This window comes from Macaca nemestrina, chromosome 10 (assembly GCF_043159975.1).
Source record: "Macaca nemestrina isolate mMacNem1 chromosome 10, mMacNem.hap1, whole genome shotgun sequence".
Classification (NCBI taxonomy): domain Eukaryota; kingdom Metazoa; phylum Chordata; class Mammalia; order Primates; family Cercopithecidae; genus Macaca; species Macaca nemestrina.
In genome coordinates, this window is record NC_092134.1 from 82,598,297 (window position 1) to 82,624,637 (window position 26,341).

At 42.4% G+C, this 26,341-nt stretch overlaps 1 protein-coding gene across 13 annotated transcripts in view; it reads right to left on the reverse strand.

Moving 5' to 3' along the window:
- The window catches only part of LOC105474364 (activating transcription factor 1), a 69,108-nt gene that overhangs the window by 27,453 nt on the left and 15,314 nt on the right, over positions 1 to 26,341 (reverse strand). For 10 of the 13 annotated variants that reach the window (XM_071071729.1, XM_071071727.1, XM_071071724.1 and 7 more), the window contains 2 exons: positions 21,923 to 22,021; positions 6,195 to 6,295 (listed from right to left, as the gene is read on the reverse strand). In XM_071071729.1, the coding sequence (XP_070927830.1) occupies positions 6,195 to 6,295; positions 21,923 to 22,021 (200 nt within the window). Of the gene's footprint in view, positions 1 to 6,194; positions 6,296 to 13,024; positions 13,044 to 21,922; positions 22,022 to 24,095; positions 24,116 to 26,341 lie in introns of those variants that run through there. The other 3 variants (XM_071071728.1, XM_071071730.1, XM_071071731.1) reach the window with 3 other exon arrangements.

Below are 26,341 nucleotides of genomic sequence, written 5' to 3' on the forward strand. Positions count from 1 at the left end.
TGCAATGGTGCGATCTCAGCTCACTGTAACCTCTGCCTCCCAGGTTCAAGGGATTATCCCACCTCAGCATCCTGAGTAGCTGGAACTACAGGTGCATGCCAGTCACCTGGCTAATGTTTGTATTTTTAGAAGAGACAGGGTTTCACCATGTTGGCCAGGCTGGTCTCAAACTCCTGACCTCAGGTGACTGCCTGCCTCGGCCTCCCAAAGTATTGGGATTACAGGCATGAGCCACTGAGCCTGGCCTCCAGTATATGTGTTCTGTTTCTTTTGTTAAATTCATATCTAGGTATAATTTAAATTTATAAATTTAATTTTAAATCTTTTATACTTTGTTATTGTAAATAGAATTGTTTTTAAGTTTCATTTTTTGATTAGTCATTGCTAATATAAGGAAATACAGTTAATTTTTGTTATATTGATCTTACACCCTACAACCTTGCTGGAACTTGTTGATTAGTTCTATTTTAATAGATTCTTTAGGATTTTGTATATATAAGATAACGTCATGTACAAAGTGTTTTATTTAGTCCTTTCCAATCAGGATGCCTTTTATTTAATTTATTGACTAATTCCCTGAGTGCAATGTTTAGAAGTGGTGAGAGGGGATCTCCACATTATTTTCTTATTAGGAGGTTAGTTGTGGGTTTTTTGTAGATACTCTTCATCAGGTTGAGGAAGCAGCCTTCTATTTGTTTGTTGAGCAGTTTTATCATGAAAGGGTACTGGATTTTTGTCAAATGCTCTGTGTCTTGAGATGATCATATGTTTTTTGTTTTGATTCTATTAATGTGATGTATGACATTAACTGATTTTCAATTACTAAACCAATTTTGCATTTCAGGGATAAATCCTGTTTGGTCATGGCATATAATACCTTTTATACGTTGTTGGATTTAGTTTGCTAATATTTTGTGGAGTATTTTTTGTGTATATATTCATGAAGGATATTGATCTATAGTTTTACAATTGCCTTTTATTTGGTGAGTGTAGGCCATCTTCAGTATTGGCTGATCTTCCACTTTATTATTTGCTTTCTGTTTATTCTGTTTTTAAAATTCTTCTGTGTTCCTGCACCTGCATTATTTTGGATTATTTGAAGACTTTTCAAATTTTAATCTACTGTATATTTGACTAAATCTTTTTGTGTAGTTTTTTTAGTAGTTGCTCTAGGGGTATATAGATACCTAGCTTTTCACAGTCTACACAGAATCAGTATTTTACCACTTCAGGTGGAATGTAGAAACCTTACCACCATATAAGATCTGTTTACATTTCCCTCTCTATGTTGTAGATGTTTTATATATTGCCTCTGCATATATTAAAAACTCCACCAGAATGTCATAATTTGTTTTTAGCTGTCAAATTGATTGACTGATTGATTGAGACAGAGTCTCGCTCTGTCACCCAGGCTGGAGTGCAGTGGTACGATCTCAGCTCACTGCAACCTCCACCTCCCGGGTTCAAGCGATTCTACTGCCTTAGCCCCCCAAGTAGCTGGGATTACATCCTAACCCTTTTGGCACCAGGGACCGGTTTCATGGAAGACAATTTTTCCATGGATAGGGAAGTTGGGGGATGGTTTCAGGATGAAACTGTTTCACCTCAGATCACCAGATATTAGATTTTCATGAAGAGCATGCAACCTAGATCCCTCGCATGTGCAGTTCACAACACGGTTCACATTCCTATGAGAATCTAATGCTGCCACAGATTTGACAGGAGGCAGAGCTTGGGTACTAACTAAGGCTTGCTCACCTGCTGCTCACCTCCTGCTGTGCAACCCGGTTCCTAACAGGCCACAGACAGGTACCAGTCCATGGCCTGGGGCTTGGGGACCCCTATTTTAAGGAATTCAGTAGGAGAGGAACCGTCCATTATATTTGCCCAGATGCTGTTTCTTCATTCCTTACCTTCAAGTTTCTTTCTCTTAAGAATTTTCTTAGCAGTTGTTTTATAGCAGTTCTGCTGGCAATGATTTCCCTTAGTTTTCCTCCATGAGAATATTTATTTGGCCTCCAAGTCTGAAGGATGTTTTCAGTAGACACAGAATTTTGGGTTGATCTTTTTTTTATTTTCGGTGCCAAGACCCAGGAGATACTTCTTTTTTCTTTTAGCACTTTAAAAATGCTATTCCATTTTCTTCTCGCTTCCATAGTTTCTGATGAGCACTCTGTAGTTATTCACATTGTTCTCTTGTAAGTAATGTGCCATTATTCTCTGGCTACTCATAAAATTTTTCTTTAACTTTAGTTTTCAGCAGTTTGATTATGGTAAGTCTGGGCAATGATTTATTTGTGTTTATCCTGTTTAGAGTTTGCTGACATTTCTGAACCTGTAAGTTTACATCTTTCACCAAATTTGGTAATTTTTCAGCCATTATTTCTTCAAGTATTTTTTCTGCACTATACTTTTTTCCTCTCTCTCTGTGACTCTAATGACATAAATCTTAGATCTTTAGGTATTGTCTCACAGGTCCCTGAGAATTAGATAATTTTCCAATCACGCTTTTTTATGTTCAGATTGGATAATATCCATTGAATACTCTTCAAAGTTGACTGTTTTTTCTCTCACTTCCATTCTACTATTGAACCCATCCAGTGAGGTTTTATCTCTGTTACTGTGTTTCTTGGCTCTGAAATCTCTATTTTATTCTCTTTACATACTCTATTTTTGGCTGAGAGTTTATACCTTTCAAGAAAATTCACTTACTTGTTGGAACAGTTAAATAATAGCTTCTTTAAAGTCCTTGTCATATAATTCCAACATTTGTATCATCTAGGAGTTGGCTTCTGTCAACAGTCTTTCCCATGCAAGTTGAGATTTTTCCTTGTTCTTTGATACCAAGTAATTTTGGACACTTTCAATATTATGCTATCAGACTCTGGGTCTTGTTTAAATACTATAAAAAATGTTTTATATTCTTGTTGCATGTGCATATGTATATTTGAGACAGGGACTCGCTTTGTCGCTCAGGTTGGAGTGCATGGCACAATCATGGCTCACTGAAGCATCAACCTCCTGGGCTCAAGTGATCCTCTGCCTTCAGCCTCCTGAAGCTGGGATTACAGGTGCACACCACCATACCTAGCTAATTTTTGTATTTTTTGTAGAGACAGGATCTCGTTATATTACACAGATTGGTCTTAGATTCCTGGACTCAAGCAGTCCTCCCACCTCAGCCTCCCAAAGTGCTGGGATTACAGGCATGAGCCACAGACCTAGCCTATATGCTTGTTTTAGAAGGTATCAACCTGGTTGTGTCCAGGTCACAAGTTCTAATCAGCCTTCTGTGGGTTCCAATGTCAGTTCAGTTTCCAAAGTCTCTGCAATGCTATTCATACCAATTACACATGTGCACCAGGTAGTGACCAGTCTAGAATTTGGGCAATGATGATCTATACTATACATAGTTAAGTTCTAAAAGTCTATATATGCTAGGGAAGCCCATTTATATTCATTTTTGGTTGAAATGTAAGACGTGCTGGATTTAATCAAATACTTTTTTTCCCTGCATTTATTGAGTTGACTGTATTGTTTCTGCCAGTTCTCAGTTACCTGGTTTATGTCCTTGCACGTTTGATGATTTTTGAGTGAATTAATATTTGATCTTTGCTAATCTGTGGCAATCCAGAAAGCTTAACTTTGAGAAGTTTCTTTTCAGATGTTATAGCCTCCTTGAGACATCCCTACCTCATAAAGAAATCTCAGGTTCAGGCTGGGCGCGGTGGCTCACGCCTGTAATCCCAGCGCTCTGGGAGGCCGAGGTGGGCAGATCATTAGGTCAGGAGATCGAGACCATCCTGGCTAACACGGTGAAACCACGTCTCTACTAAAAAATACAAAAAATTAGCCAGGTGTGGCGGTGGGCGCCTGTAGTTCCAGCTACTCAGGAGGCTGAAGCAGGAGATTGGCGTGAACCTGGGAGGCAGAGCTTGCAGTGAGCCGAGATCACTCCACTGCACTCCAGCCTGGGTGACAGAGCAAGACTGCATCTTAACAAAAACCCACAAAACTACCCAAATTAATCATTATTACTATTGTTCTAAAAAGCCAATGCTAACTGAAATGAATTGTCTTTGTTCACCATTCTTTCTTATATTTATATTCCTTTCATTTTCTTCTTCCTGAAGTATACACTTAAGTAGTTTCTTTTTTTTTTTTTTTTGAGATGGAGTCTCGCTCTGTCACTCAGGCTAGAGTGCAGTGGCACAATCTCAGCTCACTGCAGCCTCCGCCCCCTGGGTTCAAGCGATTCTTGTGCCTCAGCCTCCCAAGTAGCTAGGACTACAGGCATGTGCCACCATGCCCAGCTAATTTCTGTATTTTTAGTAGAGATGGGGTTTCACCATGTTGGCCAGGCTCATTTTGAACTCCTGACCTCAAGGATTGTTCAGGTAGGCACAGAATTCCAGGTCAAAAGTTACTTTCTCTTTGAGTTTAAATATTGGAGCCTGAGTACAGTGGCTCATGCCTATAATACCAACACTTTGGGAGGCTGAGGTGAGAAGATCACTTGAGCCCAAGAGTTTGAGACCAACCTGGTCAACATAGTGGGACTCTATCTCTACCAAAAATATAAAAAAATTAGGTGGGCATCATGGCATGTGTGGGCATCATGGCATATGCTTATAGTCCCAGGTACTCAGGAGGCTGAGGAGCTGAACCCAGGAGGTAGAGGCTACAGTAAGCCATGATCACACCACTGCACTCCAGCCTGGGCAACAGGGTGAGACCTCCATCTCAAAAAGCATGTAACAATTTAAAAATAAAAATAAGGATTTTAGTTCACTGTCTTATACTGTCTTATACCTTTCTAAAAACTGGTCTTTTCTCTTGGAAGCTTTTAGCTTTTAAGATCTCATGTTTATCCTTGGTGTTCTCCAGTTTTACTTCACAACATACATCTAGATGTAGGTTTCTATTAATTTATCTTGTTTGGGACCTTGTTTTCTTACACTGGGAAATTCATATCCTGGAAATTGCAGTCATTGTCATTGTCATTTTCTCTTGTAGAGAGAGTAGAAGCTGGAAGTGCCCTTCCCTCTTCTCTCTTTTTATCCTATGTATGTTGTATACTGGACCTTCTCATTCTATCTTCCATCTTAACTTCTATTTGTCTTTCTGTGTTCCATTCTAGGTAATCTACTCAAAGCTGTGTCCTCAGGTTCTCTAATTTTATCTTCAGTTATGGGTATTAACCCCTTATCAGATAAGTGGTTTGCAAATAATTTTTTCCCAGTTCGTAAGTTGCCTTTTCATTTTGTTGCTTGTTTCCTTTGCTAAACAGAAGCTTTTTTTAGTTTGATGTAGTCCCATTTATTTATTTTTGTTTTTGTAGCCTGAGCTTTGGGTGTGATATCCAAAAAATCATTGTCAAGGTCAGTGTCGAAGAGCTTATCCCCTATGTTCTCTTCTAGGATTTTTACAGTTTCAGGTCTTAACATTTAGGTCTCGTATCCACTTGGCACTGATTTGTGTAATGGTATAAGATAAAGATCCAATTTGCTTTTTTTTCTTTTTTTTGGAGACAAGAGTCTTGTTCTGCTGCCCAGGCTGCAGTGCAGTGGCGCAATCTCGGCTCACGGCAACCTCCGCCTCCCAGGTTCAAGTGATTCTCCTGCTTCAGCCTCCCGAGTAGCTGGGATTACAAGTGTGCACTACCACACCCAGCTAATTTTTCTATTTTTATTAGAGACGGGGTTTCATCATGTTGGCCAGGCTGGTCTCCAACTCCTGATCTCAGGTGATCTGCCCGCCTTGGCCTCCCAAAGTGCTGGGATTACAGGCGTAAGCCACTGCGTCCGGCCAAAGGTCCAATTTCATTTTTTCTTGGAGACAGGGTCTTGCTCTATCACCCAGGCGTAGCTCAACTTCAAACTCCTGGGCTCAAGCCATCTTCCTGCCTTAGCTTCTAACGAGATGGGACTACAGGCATGCGCCACTATGTCCAGCTAAGTTTTGTATTTTTTGAAGAGACAGGGTCTTGCCATGTTGCCCAGACTGGTCTTGAAGTCCTGGGCTCAAGCAATCCTACCTCGGCCTCCCAAAGGGCTGAGATTATAGGCGAGGGCCACCCAATTTCATTCTTAACACTGACACGTGCTAACTTCTTTAGTGTACTTTGCACAGCACCACTTGAACTCATTTGGTACTATTATAACATGCAGGGCTTCACACAAGAGAGTACTCACCTGTAAGATGGGCGCCGTGCTAGGATCCCGTGGGCTTTCTGTGAGGAGCCTATGCTGTCGGATGAGTCCTGGGACTCCTCACTTTCTGATAAAGATGATACCTAAAAAAAGAACTGGCGTTAACATGATGAACAATGCAGGTGGGAAAAGAAACAACTGAATTTTTACTTTTAGAAAAAAAAGATCTGTCTCCTGCCACTCAAATTCATTTGTACATTAAATCTAAGGTCTAAAAGAAAGGAACAAAAGGAAAAGGGAAAATGAGAAAGTTTATTCCAGGAGCCCAACCTATTAAAGTAGTATCAAATATAGCAGGCCCAGAGCTGAGAATAAAGTCTATCCCCCAAATGAAGCAGTACTGTTTTACCGGAGTTAAAAAGACTAGTCTCTGATTCATCCTCCACCCTATTTCTACACTGATGCACATTACTTTAAAGTGTTGTTTTATTACTAATCTACCTGACATGCTAAGTTTTAAAAAACCTGTTAAATATTCAACTGCTGACACTGAGACGACCATTAAATATATAAAGCCTGCAGGTCTGGAAAGAGGTCTGGGCTAGATACATAAATTCTAGAGGTCTAGCTTTTTAGAGTCCTTAAAGCCATGAGACTGGATGAGCTCACAGGGGTAAATAGAAGACGACTGAGGACTAGCCTCAGGAACACTGAGACCGGATAAAGAGGAGGAACAGCAAATGAGACTAAGATGGAGTCACCAGTAAGGATGAAAGAGAACCAAATGATTGAGCTGTCCATGGTAAACTAGTGAAGACAGCATACTGAGGAGAAAAGAATGATCAACCATGTCCAATGCTGTTTACAAGTCAGATAAAATAAGGACTGAGAAGAAACCATTAGATCTAGCAAGGTGGAGGTCACTGGCAAAGGCAGGTATAAATATATGCCATTTTAAAATCTGTATGATTCACTTTTATCTCATTTCAGAATTAAACAATACATGTAACACTTGGCATGCATACAATATGTTAATTTGTATAAACTACATCAATACAATATCCAAGTTATAGCAATATTTTACAACTGAGAAAAGTTGTTTTCAATGTTTTTTTAAATATTTTTTATTCTTTTATTTTTGAGACAGGGTCTCGCTCTGTCACCCCGGCTGAAGTGCAGTGGTGTAATGACAGCTCACTGCAGCCTCACCTTCCTGGGCTCAAGCAATCTTCCAGCCTGAGCCTCCTGAGTAGCTAGGATTACAGGTGCACACCACCATGCCCAGCTAATTCATTATTTTTTATTCTGACAGGGTCTCATTATGTTACCCCGGCTGGTGTCAAACTCCTGGGCTCAAACAGGCCTCCCAAAGTGCTGGGATTACAGGTATTGGTCACCATGTCTGGTCTCAATTTTTTAAGCGTATTAAAACTTTCCAACATTTGTCCAAAGTTAAGATTGTGATATCCGACTTCATCTTAATATATATATATATATTTTAAGATGGAGTCTCACTCTGTCGCCCAGGCTGGAGTGCAGTGGCACGATCTTGGCTCACTGCAACCTCCACCTCCTGGATTCAAGTGATTCTCCTGCCTCAGCCTCCTGAGTAGCTGGGATTACAGCCACGTGCCACCATGCTCAGGTAATTTTTGTATTTTTAGTAGAGACGGGGTTTCACTATGTTGGTCAGGCTGGTCTCAAACTGCTGACCTCATGATCTGCCCGCCTCAGCCTCCCAAAGTGCTGGGATTGCACGTGCGAGCCACCACACCTGGCCGACTTCGTGGCTCAAGCCTGTAATCCCAGCACTCTGGGAGGCCGAGGTGGGTGGATCACGAGGTCAGGAGATCGAGACCATCCTGGCTAACATGGTGAAACCCCGTCTCTACTAAAAAAAATACAAAAAACTAGCCGGGCGAGGTGGCGGGCGCCTGTAGTCCCAGCTATTCGGGAGGCTGAGGCAGGAGAATGGCGTAAACCCGGGAGGCGGAGCTTGCAGTGAGCCGAGATCCGGCCACTGCACTCCAGCCCGGGCGACAGAGCGAGACTCTGTCTCAAAAAAAAAAAAATTAAATAAAATAACCCAAACAGGCCTTTAGAAGGAACATAAAAAATCAATTCTCCACATTAGTTACTATCTACAGAAAGCCTTCCCCTAAACTATTTAGACATCAAATTTCCAGAGACGCTTCTTTTATATGTTACTTCCTTCAAAAATGAGTTCTAGTATATAACTACTCATTTATATCCCACATTAAATCTATATCATTATATAGAATAGAATTAGTCACAACCCAATAATAATTAAGAAATAATAACCAGTAATTTAAAATAAGAAAAATCTGTCACTTTTCCTCAAGCATCATAAATACTTTTTTTTTTTTTTTTTTTTTGAGACAGAGTCTTGCTCTTGTCACCCAGGCTGGAGTGTAATGGCACAATCTCGGCTCACTGCAACTCCCGCCTCCCGGGTTCAAGTGATTCTCCTGCCTCAGCCTCCCAAGTAGCTGGGATTGTACAGACACTTGCCACTACGCCTGGCTCATTTTTGTATTTTTAGTAGAGACAGGTTTCATCATGTTGGCCAGGGTGGTCTTGAACTCCTGATCTTGTGATCTGCCCGCCTCGGCCTCCCAAAGTGCTGGGATTACAGGTGTGAGCCACCGTGCCTGGCCATAAAATGCTTCATTTCTAATCTAACTCATAAAACTACACTGTCCCTAAGCTTACTCCAAAGTCTTCCATTGAACTTAAGAAAATAAATTGTAAAACTAAGGAATTACTTGTAATTAAAATCAAATAATTTATCTTTAATAACAGCACCAGCAAATAAGAGTAAAATTTTCATATAAAAACTAAAAAATCCACGCAGCCACCTCCTTTCACATGTGAATACCACATAAAGATGCAGCTCCAGTTTTGACAACATTGCCATAATCAGGAGAAGAAAATGAGAAATACAGCTTTTCTTCTAGGAGAGCTGCTTCTAAAAATGAGAGATGACTAAAGGTATTCTGGGACTCACAGAAATCGGAAGATAAAATGGGAAAAGTAGAAAGAAAAGGAATCTAGGATGGCTCTTTCTTTCCTATTTTTGTCAGGCATTAATAGGAAGGTAGATAAATACAAATAAGAACTTTCCTCTACAACAAGACAACTCTTTTATTTGACCTCCATAAATTATACGGTAGGTAAGTACTGACTCCATAAAGCATATAGAAAGTACCTGGGATAAAAGGGTGCTTTCCTTTTTTAAAAAAAGTCCTTCATTTCCTTAAATCATTAGCAATAACTTTCCCTAAAATTGTCTTCTATTTTCACTAGGTATTATATACATGAAACCAGAAATTCTAAAACTTTTCTATTTGCCTGATTTGGTCTGCAGTCTAATTTATAAGACAACTTTATCTTGGTTTATAATATTATAGGTACAGCAACGGCAATGTATCTGAAGACTCAGGGTCTAAAAGTCCCAACTCTTGACCACTAAGTCTTCAAATTTCTGTACTGTGTGCACATGCGGTGGGTGAATTACAGAAGACTGAGCTGTCTGGATGACCCCCGAACCTGTACTTGCTCTCCAGGAAGAGGTACAGTTGTCACTAGTGCAGATCCTCTTAATGACAATAGAACAAATACGAATTCAATTAACAAAATATATATTGTACCTATGCATGTAAGATAGCTGAGTTCTTAACACTGGAAACACATTTCAGAGCTGATTATATTGAATTGCATCATTAACCAAACATTAGGTACCTTCTATTGACCAGAGGCTGAACTAGGGACTGAGAGTACAAACTAACTATAACAACCAGAATGAGAGTTATAATAGAGGGGCCGGGCGCGGTGGCTCAAGCCTGTAATCCCAGCACTTTGGGAGGCCGAGACGGGCGGATCATGAGGTCAGGAGTTCGAGACCATCCTGGCTAACACGGTGAAACCCCGTCTCTACTAAAAAATACAAAAAACTAGCCGGGCGAGGTGGCGGGCGCCTGTAGTCCTGCCTACTCGGGAGGCTGAGGCCGGAGAATGGCGTAAAAACCCGGGAGGCAGAGCTTGCAGTGAGCTGAGATCCGGCCACTGCACTCCAGCCTGGGCGACACAGAGAGACTCCGTCTCAAAAAAAAAAAAAAAAAAAAAAGTTATAATAGAGGAAAATTACAAAGCACTGTACTGTGGGAGCAAAGAAAGGGTGTTACTTCATCTGGGTTTTGAACGATTAACAATTACTTGAGGGCTATGTATGGAGGGGCAGGAGTTAGGGGACTGGAAGGTATTTTAGGCAGACGAACTGATTGTGCAAAAACATGGATTATCTTTAGCACATGCTATTCTGAAGAGATGTGGCTGAAAACTAACCAAGAAACCAAGAGTCAAAAAGTGAGTAAAACACCAACTTTGGACAGCATCTTGAAAGAAAAATAAAATATTTCGAGCAAATGATTGAATCATGAAATTATAATTTATTTCTGTTGAAATCAGATGCGGTTTCATGGAAATACCACGATAAAATGCTAAACTAAGAAAAGTCCACTCATCATCCCTCAAGGTTCATCTCAGGTTCTACCTCTTCCAAAAAGCTTTGTCAAATATTTCCAGTTAACAGAGATCTCATGCCTTCCTCTGGACTACTCTGGTCCATACCATTCCTCTTGGACTTAAACCACAAAATAAAATCCTGGACTACTTCTCAGGCCCTGAAAGTAAGCTTCCTGCCTCCTTCCCTGCTCTCTTTCTTCACTTTGGGCTCCAAGAATACTGCTTTCCCTGTTCCCCCGACCCTTTTTTATTCTCCAAGAATATTGCTTTCCCTGTTCCCTTGTGTTCTTTGGGACTGAGTTTCACTTCTTCCCAGGCTGAAGTGAAGTGGCACAATCTCGACTCACTGCAACCTCCGCCCCTGGGTTCAAGCGATTCTCCTACCTCAGCCTCCAGAGTAGCCCGGATTACAGGCATGAGCCACCACCCCCGGCTAATTTTTGTATTTTTTGTAGAGACGGGGTTTCCCCATGTTGGCCAGGCTGGTCTCGAACTCCTGACCTCAGGTGATCCACTTGCCTCGGACTCCCAAAGTGCCAGGGTTACAGGCGTGAGCCACCGCACCCAGCCTCCCTGCTCCCTTTCTTCTTTCACTGAAAGTTCTTTTCTTCTTCCCAAGACTAGATGAAACAAACTCCAGTCTCATCATCCCTCAAAATGCCTAGGGTCATGAAATTCTGTATAAAATGTATCCAGCCACTGAGAACTGTAAACTCCATTTGTAGCACAAACAACGCCATTCAACTCCCCTCGTACTAACTGACCAAATTCTTGACCAATGGCTTTTGTCAGGCCAAGGATGTGTCCCTAGAATGACCCCAGAATCCCCTTAAAACGCCTGCCTGAGAAAGTTCAATTCTACCAAAAGAATTTACTGTTTGTTCCAGAAAAACTTGACTACAGGCCCCTATCCTCACTTTTCTTACAGCATTTTAGAAAACTTGCTGTTACGAATCCTTTCTCTGTCCCGTCAGATGTAAATATTCTAAAACCTAGAAGTCTTTCTTTGGGCCTGTAAATGTAGTAACCAAGAAAGAAAAGATATGGTCCCTGTCTCCCAGTCTGTGGGAGAGTAGGAGCCTAACTTTGACAAGTGCCAATGAGCAAACAAGATGGCTAATCATAGTGACAATTCCTTCCCTCCCCCGAACATCTTATGTACTTTTCCTTTAGAACACCCCAATATTTAAAAAACTTTCCATCTGTTGTGTTTCAGTGGAGCTGAGCTCAGTTTATGTTGGAGTTTCTCTCCTATACTGCAGTAATCTGATAAAATCTGTCTTGCCAAATGTCCAGCTCTGTTCCTCTCTGACAGTACCCCAATATGGGCATACAGAAATTGAAGAATAAGAATAGACAAAGAGCTGGGTGCAGGGGCTCATGCCTATAATCCCAGCACTTCAGGAGGACAAGGCAGGCAGATCCCTTGAGCCCAGGAGTTCAAGACCAGCCTGGGCAACATGGTAAAATGCAGTCTCTACAAAAAATACAAAAATTAGCCAGGTTTGGCAGCGCACGCCTATAGTCACAGCTATGTGGGAGGCTAAGCTGGGAGGATTGCTTGAGCCCAGGAGGTGGAGGTTGTGGTGAGCTGTGATTGTACCACTACACTCCAATTCTAGCCAGGGTGACAGAGTAAGAACTGTCTCAAAAAAAAAGAACCCACAAGTCTTAAGAGTCTAGCTCTAGAGTTACCATTACACTTGGAAAACATTAACAAAACCGTCTCCCCACCTTTCAACAACTGAAGCCACTCAGCTAATGGAGAGAACATATGATAGGATTAATTTACATCTCTAAAAGGTAAGGGCCATCATTCCTCAAAGGTTTCTGGCAATTCATGTGATTTAATACAAGCTGTGGGTCTGGCAGGTTGAAAAGGAAAAGAGGCACCAGATTTTGATTTAGCTAGTAGTAGTAGTTCCTATCCCTTATTACTACGGTTTGCCTAACCTCACAAAATGCTCATTACTCACGGTCTCAAAGTCCTGATTCTCTTCCCAGCACCAATCTCAAACCTGATAATCTAAATATTGAGAGACCTTTCAAAGGAGGAAACGGAGGAGCTGGTCCCCAGTCTTTTTTGTGGGGGGGAGGGGGCAGGGTCTCACTCTGTCAACCAGGCTGGAGGGCTTTGGCACAATCTCAGCTCCCTGCAACTTCTGTCCCCTGGGTTCAAGTGATTCTCCTGCCTCAGCCTCCCGAGTGGCTGGGATGACAGGCGCCCACCACCACGCCCGACTAATGTTTTTATTTTTAGTATACGTGGGCTTTCACCATGTTGGCCAGGCTGGTCTTCAACTCCAGGCCTCATGTGATCCACCCACCTCAGCCTCCGAAAGTGCTAGAATTACAGGTGTGAGCCACCGCACTCAGCCAGAACTTCATACTACTTCTCTGTCCACTGGTTCACTTATATTCTAAAGATTCTAGATTCTAAATTATCAGTCCAAAATCTAAAATAGAGCAAGAACAACTGAAAATAAACAGTAAACAGGCCAGGCATGGTGGCTCACACTTGTAATCACTTTGGGAGGCCAAGGTGGGTGGATCACCTGAAGTCAGAAGTTCAAGACCAGCCTGGCCAACATGGTGAAACCCCGTCTCTAGTAAAATTACAAAAATTAGCCAGGTGTGGTGGCGCGTGCCTGTAGTCCCAGCTACCCGAACCGCTGGAACCCAGGAGGTGGAGGTGGAAGTTGTAGTGAGCTGAGATCGGCCACTGCACTCCAGCCTGACCAACAGAGCGAGACTCTGTCTCAAAAAAAAAAAAAAAAAAAAAAATCTCATTTAATATATATTAACACTGAACTACGTATCACAGTCGATAGCACTGTTAACTCATGTCTGAATGAAACTCATCTAATACATGTATTTCCTCCATAAGGCACATCACAGCCTTCTTGCACTTAGAACACAAGATAGCACTTTGTACTATACCTGGGAGTCATTTTTAAATAGCAAAATCACCAACAAAAAGGAGAAAAATGCAAAAAATGTAGTTATACTAACTAGACTGCAAAGAGGCCAATTGTTTATCTATGAGAGCTGATGCAAGAAGAAACAGCGTCACCTTGTTTGACTTCAGCTAGGAATACAGGGAATGACTCAAATTTTTTGCCACTTGGCACATGTCCATGAATAACCGCAAAAGTACCATGAGTATTGTTTTTGGAGTTAGAATTTTATCAAGTAGGCAAATTTGCAAATACAGAATCTGTGAATAATAGGAACCAGTTCCAGCTACTCAGGAAGCAAAGGCAGGAGGATCACTGGAGGGCAGGAGTTTGAGGCTAAAGAAATATGATCATGCCACTGCACTCCAGCTTAGGCAACAGAATAATACTCGGTTTCCAAAAAAAAAAAGGGGGGCCAGTTGCAGTGGCTCATGCATGCCAGCACTGCACTTTGGGAGGCTGAGGTGGGTGGATTATTTGAGCTTAGGAGTTTGAGACCAGCCTGGGCAACACTGCAAAAACCCCATCTCTACAAAAAAATACAAAAAAATTAGCCGGATGTGATGGCACACACTTGTGGTCCCTGCTACTTGGGGAGCTGAGGTGGGAGAATTGCTTCAACACAGGAGGTCAAGGCTGCAGTGAGCTATGTTCACACTACTGCATACCAGTCTGGGTGACACAATGAGACCCTATCTCACAAAAAAAAAAAAAAAAAAAAAAGATTGGCTATAAAAGTTAATTTTTATTCCTCATCTTATTTGACCTATCAGCCACATTTTACACAGCTGACCATCACTCATGCTGATTTCCAAGATTTGAGTTACTCTTGATTTTCCTCCTACCTCACTGACAATCCCTCTTCAATCTCCCCAAACTCCAAATGCGAAGGAAGCCCAGATCCATTGACTCATCTCTACAATACTTACCCTTCAGTCATCCCATCTAGTCACATGACTTTGATCACACTACACCCACGTTAAAGAGACATCGTTCCACAGTTCTTGGATGCTCTATTTTTCTCTCTGTCCTTTCCTTTGTTTTCTGTTTTCACTGTGGGTAATTTCTACTGACCTATCTTCAAGTTCACTGATTCTTTTCTTAGCTGTGTCAAGTCTACTATAAACACGTACTTCACCTGTGTCACCATTTTTTTTTTTTTTAGACAAGGCCTCACTCTGACACCTAAGCTGGAGTGCAATGGTGCGATGTTGGCTCACTGCAACCTCTGCCCACTGGGCTCAAGCAATCCTCCCACTTCAGCCTCCTGAGTAGCTGGGACCACATGGTGCACACCACCATGCCTGGCTTGTTTTGTTTTGTAATTTTAGTAGAAATGGAGGCTTGCCATGTTGCCCAGGCTGGTCTTGAACTCTTGAGCTCAAGCAATCTGCCTGCCTCGGCCTCCTAAAGTGCTGGGATTACAGGTGTGAGCCACCACACCATTTTTATTTCTGACATTTCCATTTGACTTTTTCATATAGTTTCCAACCCTCTGCTGAAATTCCCCAGCTGTCCATGCATGTTTTCCACCTTTCCCACTGGAGCCTTTAACATATTATCCATTGTTATTTGAAATTCACTCTCTGATAGTTCCAAGTTGGGTTATTATCCTGAGTCTGGTTCTGTTTATTGTTTTGTTTTTTGACAGTGAGTTTTTTGTGTGCTTTTGGTATGTGTTTTGTAATTTTTGCCTGAATGATAGACATCATGGGTAAGACAGTACAGACTAAAGTAAATAGTATTTATCTTCAAAAATGGGAAAACAAGAGGGTACACCTCTTCACTAGGGTGTGTGTGTGTAGGTGTAGGGAAGGGGTTGAGTCATCTATTCAACAATTGAGCTGGGTTTGGATTTTGTTGTTGTTTGAATTACCTTAAGAGTACTACCAGCTTCAAATTCCTCTAGCGTGACTTTCTGCTTAGGGTGGAGCTGGTATGTCAGAGGGTTTTTTCTCATTGTTCTTGACACATACTCAGCCTTAGGCTTCATCTGTGCTTCTGACCCAAAGAGGCTCTCTCCATACTCTTGTCCCTCCCCCAAGGGTAGATTGCTATTGCTTGACTTGACAGCAGCAACAGGGAGGTTCTCTGTTCTCCTGGTCCAGTCTCAGTCTCAGGTAGGCTCTACGTCCCTTGGTTACAGGGGATGGGGCTTTCTCCCAGTGGCAGAAAAACTCAGTCTAAGCCCTTAACAGTTTCCTGCCATTTCCTCAGGGTTTGTGGGTTTTCTTTTTCTTTTTACTTTTCCCAGACACAATGGAAAACAGGGTTTATTCCCTTTCTCCTAGTGGCTTAAAGATTTTTTTTTTTTTTTTTGAGACGGAGTCTCGCTCTGTCACCCAGGCTGGAGTGCAGTGGCCGGATCTCAGCTCACTGCAAGCTCCGCCTCCCGGGTTCACACCATTCTCCTGCCTCAGCCTCGCGAGTAGCTGGGACTACAGGCGCCTGCCACCTCGCCCGGCTAAGTTTTTGTATTTTTAGTAGAGACGGGGTTTCACTGTGTTAGCCAGGATGGTCTCGATCTCCTGACCTCGTGATCCGCCCGTCTCGGCCTCCCAAAGTGCTGGGATTACAGGCTTGAGCCACCTCGCCCGGCCAAGATTTTTTTTCCAAAGGAAAAAAAGGTCCAAGTAGGCCTATACCACCTACCAAGGCATTCTCTGGTCTTCCTTGTGTCCCGGCCCCATTTTTCTCCTAAGCAACTGTTGGAGGTCCTCGGAGAAAAACCTACAAGAGGGTATGAACTGTCTTTGTGTCTGCAGCTCCCAAGGATTCTACATGCTCATGCTTGCCTACGCTTGGACTTTAGCAATTCATTAATTTTCCTGCTAGTATGCAGCCCTGCTTTCTTAATGTGCTCTGCCACAGGTGAGCCACGCCCACACCCCACCTCTATGAGTTTGTTATTATTTTATAGAACATACAACATATTTTTGTTTTAGAGTAAGAGTAACATTCTTTCCAGCTTTCTACATCCTAGGGGGAGTTTGGAAATCATTCCATGATTATAAATACCACCTATATAGCCACAGCTCCTAAATTTAGATTTCTAGTCTGGACCTCTCTCCTGGACCCCAGACTCATGTTTCTAGCTGCCTACTGGATAAATCTACTTGGATGGTCTGCCCAACAGATTTTAGGGTGGCTCCCATGATCTGCAGCTCCTGGTGTTTGGGACTTTGTCTAAACCTCTCCCCTTGAGAGTGGGAGGGACTTGTGACTTGCTTCTAACCAACCTTATTAGGCAAAGATGATGGGATGTCATGTTTTATCACAAGGAAATGGGATGTCATTCCTTTGATTATATTATGTATAAGACTCTGTCTTGCTAGCAGCCTTGCTCTCACTCTCCTGCTGGACTTGAAGCAGGCTGCCATGCAGTGAACTGCATACAGAGAGGATCACATGGCAGGGAGTTACTGGTGGCCATTAGGAGCTATGGGCAGCCTCCAGCCAAGAACCAACCAAAAAACTGAAGCACTCAGTCCTATAGCCACAATGAAATGAATTCTGCCAACAAACTAAGTGAGCTTGGAAGTAGATTCTTCTCTAGTCTAGCCTCCTGCTAAGAATTCAGCCCTAGCCAATGCCTCAATTGCAGTTTGGTGTGAGACCCCAAAGCAAAGAACCCACTTAAGATATGCCTGACCCCACAAAAACTGTGAGATAATAAATGTGTGTTGTTTTAAGCTATTAGCTTTGTGGTGATTTGTTCTGCAGCACAGAAAACCAACACAGATACTAGAACAGACATAACATGCCTAAAAACCAAATTCCTGATTGCCAACATTCCCCCAAAAAGAAAACGGAAAACATACTCCAGTGTTGTCAATAAATGGCAATTACATATATACATGTGTGTGCACATATATATATATATATATATTTTTTTTTTGAGACAGGGTGGGTCTACACTATGTTGCCTAGGCTGGTCTGGAACTCCTGGGCTCAAGCAGTCCTCCCACCTGAGCCTCTCAAGCAGATGGGATTACACGCGTGCACTACCATGCCCAGCTCAAGTAATTTCATTCTTACAGTTGCTCAAACCAAAACTGTGACATCAATCTTGGCTCCTTCCTTTATTTAAAACTCCACATCCAATCCAAAAGCAAATACTATTGGCTTTACAACCAATATATATCCAGAATCTTAACTTTGTCTCATCACTACCACAGCTACCACATTGGTCCAAGCCATTGTCATCTCCCATGTACATTACTGTAATGCCTTCTAACTGGTTTTCCTGTTTCTACTCCACAAAACAGTCTGAGGGATTCTTTTAAGATATGCCAGATAACGTTTCTACTCAAAACACTCTGAAGGTTCCCCATGTTACCCAGATTAAAACACAAAAATATTACAGTGGCATATGCCCTGCATCATCTGGCACTCTCCCCTCTTCGCACCCCAACCCTCTCTGCGTCATCCTCTATCAGTCTCTCTCCCAACACACTGGCCACCTCAGTGTTCCTTGACCGTATCAAGCACATATTAGTCTCACAGTTTTATAACTGTTGGTCCATATAATTGAACAGGTATTTCCTCAGACATATGTCTCTGACTACCTTGTATAAAAAGAGAAGTCCCCTGTCCTCCACCACTAACTCTCTCTCTCTCCTATCCTGCTTTGTCTCCATGGCACATATTACCAACTGATATGTTTTGTTGCTCGTCTCTCCAAAATTAGAATATAAGTTCCAGGAGAGCTGAGACTTTTGTTCACTGCTATATCCCCAGTTTATACTGAATTATTGTAAAATACTGTTTCCTTTATGTAATTTGTTTTTTTTTTTGAGACAGGATCACGCTCTGTTACCCAGCCTGGAGTGCAATGGTGCAATCACGGCTCACTGCAGCCTTGACCTCTGGGGTTCAAGTGGTCCTTTCACTTCTGCCTCCTGAGTAGTTAGAAATACAGACAAACGCCTCCACACCTGGCTAACTTTTTAAATTTTTTAGTAGAGACAGAGTCTCACTATGTTGCCCAGGCTGGTCTCAAACTCCTGGGCTCAAGTGATCCTCAGTATCCCAAAGTGCTGGGATTATAGGTGTGAGCCATCGTGGCCAGCCATTTTTTTTTTTTTGAGACAAAGTCTCACTCTGTCACCCAGTCTGGAGTGCAGTGGTACGATCTCGGCTCACTGCAACCTCCCCGGTTCAAGCAGTTCTCTGCCTCTCGAGTAGCTGGGATTAAAGGTGCACGCTACCATGCCTAGCTGATTTTTGTATTTTTAGTAGAGATGGGGTTTCACCATTTGGGCCAGGCTGATCCTGACCTCGTGATCTACCCGCCTCAGCCTCCCAAAGTGCTGGGATTACAGGCGTGAGCCACTGCGCCCGGCCTGCCAGCCATATTATTTTAAAAAATCACTATAAAATGATTTACTACCTAGAAATGTATTTATTTCACCTCACCGTAAATATGCTTCTGAGAAAATTTGGAGAAGAGTCACATCTAACCAAAATAACTGAAATATATATATAAGTAAGCCAACTGAATTAGAACATTTCTGTAAAGAGCTCTATTAACAGAAAAATAATCAAAGAAAGACTCCACCTTATTTTTCTAGCACCATTTGGAGAAGACACTGCTATTCTTCACAGATATAGCCAAATAATGCAGGATATATCAAGCTTAAAGGATTAACCCTTTGGGTCACTGGTTTTCAAATCTTTTGGTCACAAATCCTTTCAACATTCTTAAAACTTACTGAGGACCCCCCAAAATTATTTGAGTTATATTTATTAATACTTACTAAAGGTCGGGCGCGGTGGCTCAAGCCTGTAATCCCAGCACTTTGGGAGGCCGAGACGGGCGGATCACGAGGTCAGGAGATCCGAGACCATCCTGGCTAACACAATGAAACCCCGTCTCCACTAAAAATACAAAACAATTAGCCGGGCGTGGTGGCGGCGCCTGTAGTCCCAGCTACTTGGGAGGCTGAGGCAGGAGAATGGCGGGAACCCGGGAGGCGGAGCTTGCAGTGAGCCGAGATCGCGCCACTGCACTCCAGCCTGGGCGACAGAGCGAGACTCCGCCTCAAAAAAAAAAAAAGAAAAAAAAGAAAGAAAAGATATGTAGTGTTTTAATAGCCTTTTCATTTACTTGTATTCTTTGATACAACAGCAAAACTCAGCAAGTTATAGTTTCTTAAAGGTTATTTGCTGTGTACAGTCTGAACTTTGTGTATTCTGTTAACATTAAAATCCATTAGTCTAATCTTGCACTTTAAATGGCTCTTACACTCATGCTTTTTTTTTTTTTTTTTTTTTTTGGAGATAGGGTCTCACTCTGTCACCCAAGGCTGGAGTGCAGTGACATGGTTATAGCTCACTGCTGCCTTGAACTCCTGGGCTCAAACAATCCTCCTGCTTCAGCCAAGTAGCTGTTACTACAGGTGTTGTAGTGCCACCACACCCAGCTAATTTTTAAAACTTTTTTGGCCGGGCGCGGTGGCTCACGCCTGTAATCCCAGCACTTTGGGAGGCTGAGGTGGGTGGATCACCTGAGGTCAGGAGTAGTTTGAGACCAGCCTGACCAACATGGTGAAACCCTGTCTCTACCAAAAATACAAAAAATTAGCTGGGTGTGGTGGCAGGCACCTATAATCCCAGCTACTCAGAAGGCTGAGGCAGGAGAATCGCTTGAACCCGCGAGGCAGAGGTTGTAGTTACCCGAGACTGTGCCACTCCATTCCAGCCTAGGCGACAGAGCGAGACTCCATCTCGAAAAACAAAAACAAAGGAAACAACTCTAAATATGGTTAGGCCTCTTTATTCATGGGTTCTGCATCCATGAGTTTCACATCCGTGGAGTCAACCAACCACAGATTGAAAATATTCAGGAAAATAAATTTCTCTATACCGAACATGTAGAGACTTTTCTTCTTGTCATACAGTATAACTATTGACATAGCATTTACATAGTATTACGTATTAAAAGTAATCTAGGCCGGGCGCGGTGGCTCAAGCCTGTAATCCCAGCACTTTGGGAGGCCGAGACGGGCGGATCACGAGGTCAGGAGATCGAGACCATCCTGGCTAACACAGTGAAACCCCGTCTCTACTAAAAATACAAAAACTTAGCCGGGCGAGGTGGCAGGCGCCTGTAGTCCCAGCTACTCGGGAGGCTGAGGCAGCAGAATGGCGTGAACCCGGGAGGCGGAGCTTGCAGTGAGCTGAGATCCGGCCACTGCACTCCAGCCTGGGTGACAGAGCGAGACTCCGTCTCAAAAAAAAAAAAAAAAAAAAAAAAAGTAATCTAGAAATGATTTAAAGTATACAGGAAAATATGTAGGTTATATACAACACTATGCCATTTTCTATCAGGGGCTTTAAGCATCACAGATTTTGGTATCTGTGGGAGGTCCTGGAACCAATCTCCCACAGATACTGAGGGACGACTATATACTTAGTTTAAAAGAAAATAAAACCAAATGATCTTGACAAGATATTTAAAGGCCACCTTCTTTTCCTATATTTTAACATTTTACAGTCTTTTTTTGCTTGGTTTTCTACTGTATTTTTTATTTAATTTTATGATATGGAGTCTCGCTCTGTTGCCCAGGCTGGAGTGCAGTGGCATGGTCTGTGCTCACTGCAACCTCCACCTCCCAGGCTCAAGTGATTCTCCTACCTCAGCCTCCTGAGTGGCTGGAATTACAGGCAACCGCCACTGCGCCTGGCTAATTTTTGTATTTTTATTAGAGACAGGGTTTCACCACGTTGGTCAGGCTAGTCTCGAACTCCTGTCCTCATGATCCGCCCACCTTGGCCTCCCAAAGTGCTAGGATTACAGGCGTGAGCCACTGTGCCTGGCCTTTCCTTTTTTTTTTTTTTTAAACATTAATGCTGGGTGTGGTGGCTCACACTTGTAATCACAGCATTTTGGGAGGCCAAGGTGGGTGGAATACCTGAGATCAGGAGTTTGAGACTAGCCTGGCAAACATGGTAAAACCCCATCTCTACTAAAAATACAAAAAATAGCCAGGTATGGTGGCAGATGCCTGTAGTCCCAGCTACTTGGGAGGCTGAGGTAGGAGAACTGCTTGAATCCAGGAGGCGGAGGTTTCAGTAAGCCGAGATTGTGCCATTGCACTCCAGCCTGGGCAACTAGAACAAAAATCCGTCTCAAAAAATAAAAATAAATAAATAAATAAATATAAATAAAAATAAAACACATTAATAATCAGTCTGAAACAAGAGATTAATCTGCATATAAAATATTCCTAACGAGCTCAGTATTTTGGCCGGTCCCTCCCTTACCTGTTGAGCAATATGAGAAATGTGAGCTCCCTGAACTGCTGAACCAGGTTGAGGTGCTGTCTCTGACGTGGTACTCTTGTGGGAATCTTCCATAATCAACTACAAGGGGGGAAAAAGTCAGTTAAAATTAAATATGATACAGAATATTTAAAGTATACTATAGAGTCATATAAAAATTGATCATTTGGTTGCCTCATTGGAAAAGAACTGGTACCAATGGTATAGAGATAGAAAGGGGACTTTGCATATTCTTTAATTTTTTTGAATTTTGGTCCACAAAAACATGTTTAAATGTAATAAAAGGCACATATGAACATAAATTATGATGATTAAATTTTCAAATGTTATCCCATTGAAGAATGATTACACTCTTCCTGTCTATGGACACAAACATATCTGTCTCTAGGGAAGTTTCTCAGTGCACATACAGTTTTTTATATAGAGAATTTACTGAGTAAAAGTTGAACAAATAAATAAAACTATACCTAAGGAGGTTCTAAATAGGTTCTAGAAAACTTAGATAATCAACTTCAGGATATGTAGGCTGGGTAAGAATGAGAATAAATGAGCTATGAGAGATTAAATACGGCAAATAGGGAGAGAACCACTAACAAAGAAGCTGGTAAAAGATTTAGATAGAATTTAATGTTTTTAAAGGTTATCTGCAAAGGCAAAAAAAAAAAGAGAGGGTTAGCCAGCAAGCATATGAAAAGATGCTCAATATCACTAACTATTAAGGAAATGCACTGAAAACTCTAATGAAATATCACCTCATACATACCCATTAGAATGGGTAATATCAAGACACAGAAAATACCAAGTGTTGGCAAGGATGTGGAGAAACTGGAACCCTTGTACACTACTGTGCTGGTGGGAATGTAAAGTGGTACAGCTATTATGGAAAATGCTATGGCAGTCCCTCAAACAAAAACAGAGCAATTTCACTTGTTGGCGTATATATCCAGAAGAACTGAAAGCGGGGTCTCAGAGTATTTGCACACCTATGTCCAGGGCAGCATTATTATTCACAATAGCCAAAAGGTGGAAGCAACCCAAATATTCATCAGTGGATTAATGGATAAATAAAATAGTGACTGTACATACAATGGAATATTGTTCAGCCTTAGGAAGAAACTCCTGTCACATGCTACAACATGGATGAACCTTGAGCATATTGTGCTAAGTGAAATAACCCGGTCATAAAAACACAAAAACTTTATGATTCCACTAATTTGATGTATCTAGAGTAGCAAACTCCATAGAAACAGGAAGTAGAATGGTGGCTATCAGGGACTAGGGGAAGGAGGAAATGGAGAGTTGCTGTTTAATGGGCATGGAAAAGTTCTGGGCTGGGTGTGGTGGCTCAAGGCCATAATCCTAGCACTTTGGAAGGCCAAGGCAGGTGGACTGCCTGAGCTGAGGAGTTCAAGACCAGCGTGGGCAACATGGTGTCTACTAAAATACAAAAAAGATTAGCCAGGGGTGGTAGCGGGTGCCTGTGATCCCAGCTACTTGGGAGGCTAAGGCACAAGAATTGCTTGAACCTGGGAGGCGGAGGTTGCAGTGAGTGGGATTGTGCCACTGCAATCCAGCCTGAGTGACAGAGGGAGACTGTCTCAAAAAAAAAAAAAAAAGGCCGGGCGTGGTGGCTCAAGCCTCTAATCCCAGCACTTTGGGAGGCCGAGGCGGGTGGATCACGAGGTCAGGAGATTGAGACTATCCTGGCTAACATGGTGAAACCCCGTCTCTACTAAAAATACAAAAAAAACTAGCCGGGCGTGGTGGCGGGCGCCTGTAGTCTCAGCTACTTGGGAGGCTGAGGCGGGAGAATGGCGTGAACCCGGGAGGCGGAGCTTGCAGTGAGCCGAGATCACGCCACTGCACTCCAGCCTGGGAGACACAGCGAGACTCCGTCTCAAAAAAAAAAAAAAAAAAAAAAAAAAAGCTCTGGACATTGGTTGTACACACTATGAATGTACTTAACACTATAGAACTGTATGTTTAGAAATGGTTAATATGGCCAGGTGCAGAGACTCACGCCTGTCATCTCAGCACTTTGGAAGGCCGAGGTGGATGGATCACGAGGTCAAGAGATCAAGACCATCCTGGCCAACATGGTGAAACCTCGGCTGTACTAAAAATACAAAAATTAGCTGGGCGTGGTGGTGTGCACCTGTAGTCCTAGCTAGTCGGGAGGCTGAGGCAGGAGAATCGCTTGAATCCGGGAGTCAGAGGTTGCAGTGAGCCGAGATCGTACCACTGCACTCCAGCCTAGTGACAGAGCAAGACTCTGTCTCCAAAAAAAAAAAAATGTTAATATGGCCAGGTTTGGTGGCTCACGCCTATAATCCCAACACATTGGGAAACTGAGGCCCAAGAATCACATGAGCCCAGGAGAGACCAGACCTGGCAACATAGTGAGAACCTGTCTCTACAAAAAATAAAAAATTAGCTGGGCATGGTAGTATGCTCCTGTAGTCTCAGCTACTCAGGAGGCTGAGGCGAGAAGATTGCTTCAGCCCAGGAGTCAAGGTTGCAGTGAACTGAGATCACACTACCGCACCCCAGCTTTGTCTCAAAAAAAAAGATGGTAAATTCTGTTACGTGTATTTTTCCACAATTAGAGAGAGAGGGCAACTAGGTAGCTGCCCCTTGGCTTCACTGAATTAGTAACTGTAGATTTAAGCCTACATATTTTCTTCTTCCTTTTTTCTAAGTCAGAAAACTATTTTTTTTTTTTTTTTGAGACAGGGTCTTGCTCCACTGCCCAGGCTGGAGTGTAATGGTCCAATCTCAGCTCACTGCAGCCTTGACCTCCCAGGCTCAACCCATCCTTCCACCTCAGCCTCCTGAGGAGCTAGGACTACAGGTGCATACCACCATGCCTGATTAATTTTGGGGGGGTCTTTTCTGTACAGATGGGTTTTTGCCATGTTGCCCAGGCTGGTCTTGAATGCCTAGGCTCAAGTAATTACTGTCTGCCTCGGCCTCCCAAAGTGCTGGGATTACAGGTGTAAGCCACCATGCCCAGCCCAAATTCATTTTTAACAACTGAATTGAAGCTATTGTTTTTAGTCATTGGAAAAGGCATGAAATCGCTTCACACAGAAAGTAGTTTAAATGTTTTTCCCTCAAATACATCACTAGTCTTTTTCTTCTTACATGGAAAATACACAATAGAAAGAAAACAGGATGACAGATATTAATCACAATATTGTCTAATTTCTTGTAGTCTTCTATTTCCACAACTTTACTTAAAATCATAACCATATTACATGTACTACTTTGTATCCTCACATTTTGTATCCTGTTTTTATTTATCATACATATCTTCTAGGTTTTAAATAGAAACATATTTAAAGGTTATATAGGCCGGGCGGTGTGGCTCATGCCTGTAATCCCAGCACTTTGGGAGGCCGAGGTGGGCAGATCATCTGAGGTCAGGAGTTTGAGATCAGTCTGGCCAGCACGGGGAAACCCCATCTCTACTAAAAATACAAAAAATTAGCTGGGTGTGGTGGCACATGTCTGTAATCCCAGCTACTCAACAGGAGAATCACTTGAACCCAGGAGGCAGAGGATGCAGTAAGCTGGGATGGTGCCACTGCCCTCCAGCCTGGGCAACAGAGCCAGACTCCATCTCAAAAAAGAAAGAAAGAAAGAGAGAGAGAGAGAAAGAGAGAGAGAGAGAAAGAGAGAAAGTAAGAGAGAAAGAGAGAAAGAAAGAAGGAAAGGAGGAAAGAAAAGAAAGGAAAGAGCCGGGCACGGTGGCTCAAGCCTGTAATCCCAGCACTTTGGGAGGCTGAGACGGGCGGATCACAAGGTCAGGAGATCGAGACCATCCTGGCTAACACGGTGAAACACCGTCTCTACTAAAAAATACAAAAAACTAGCCGGGCGAGGTGGCGGGCGCCTGTGGTCCCAGCTACTCTGGAGGCTTGGGCAGGAGAATGGCGTAAACCCGGGAGGCGGAGCTTGCAGTGAGCTGAGATCCGGCCACTGCACTCCAGCCTGGGCGACAGAGCCAGACTCAGTCTCAAAAAAAAAAAAAAAAAAAAGAAAGGAAAGAAAGAAAAAAAAGAAAAAAAAGAAAAGAAAGAAAAGAAAAAGAAAAAGAAAAAGAAAGAAAGAAAGAAAGGAGGGAAGGAGGGAAGGAAGGAAGGAAGAAAGGAAGAAAGAAAGAAAGAAAAAGAAAGAAAGAAAGAAAGAAAGAAAAAGAAAGACAGACAGACAGACTACATAATACAGCATCCAGGGAATGTGCATAAATTGTATTTTTTTTACCAAAACAATACTGTCATAAACATCTCTGGTGCATAAACCTTTTTCTGTAATTAAGATTTTTTTCTGTAGTTCCAAAAAAGATAATTACTTAATGTAAGGGAATTACGTAGGAAATATTTAAAGTGTTCTGAATGA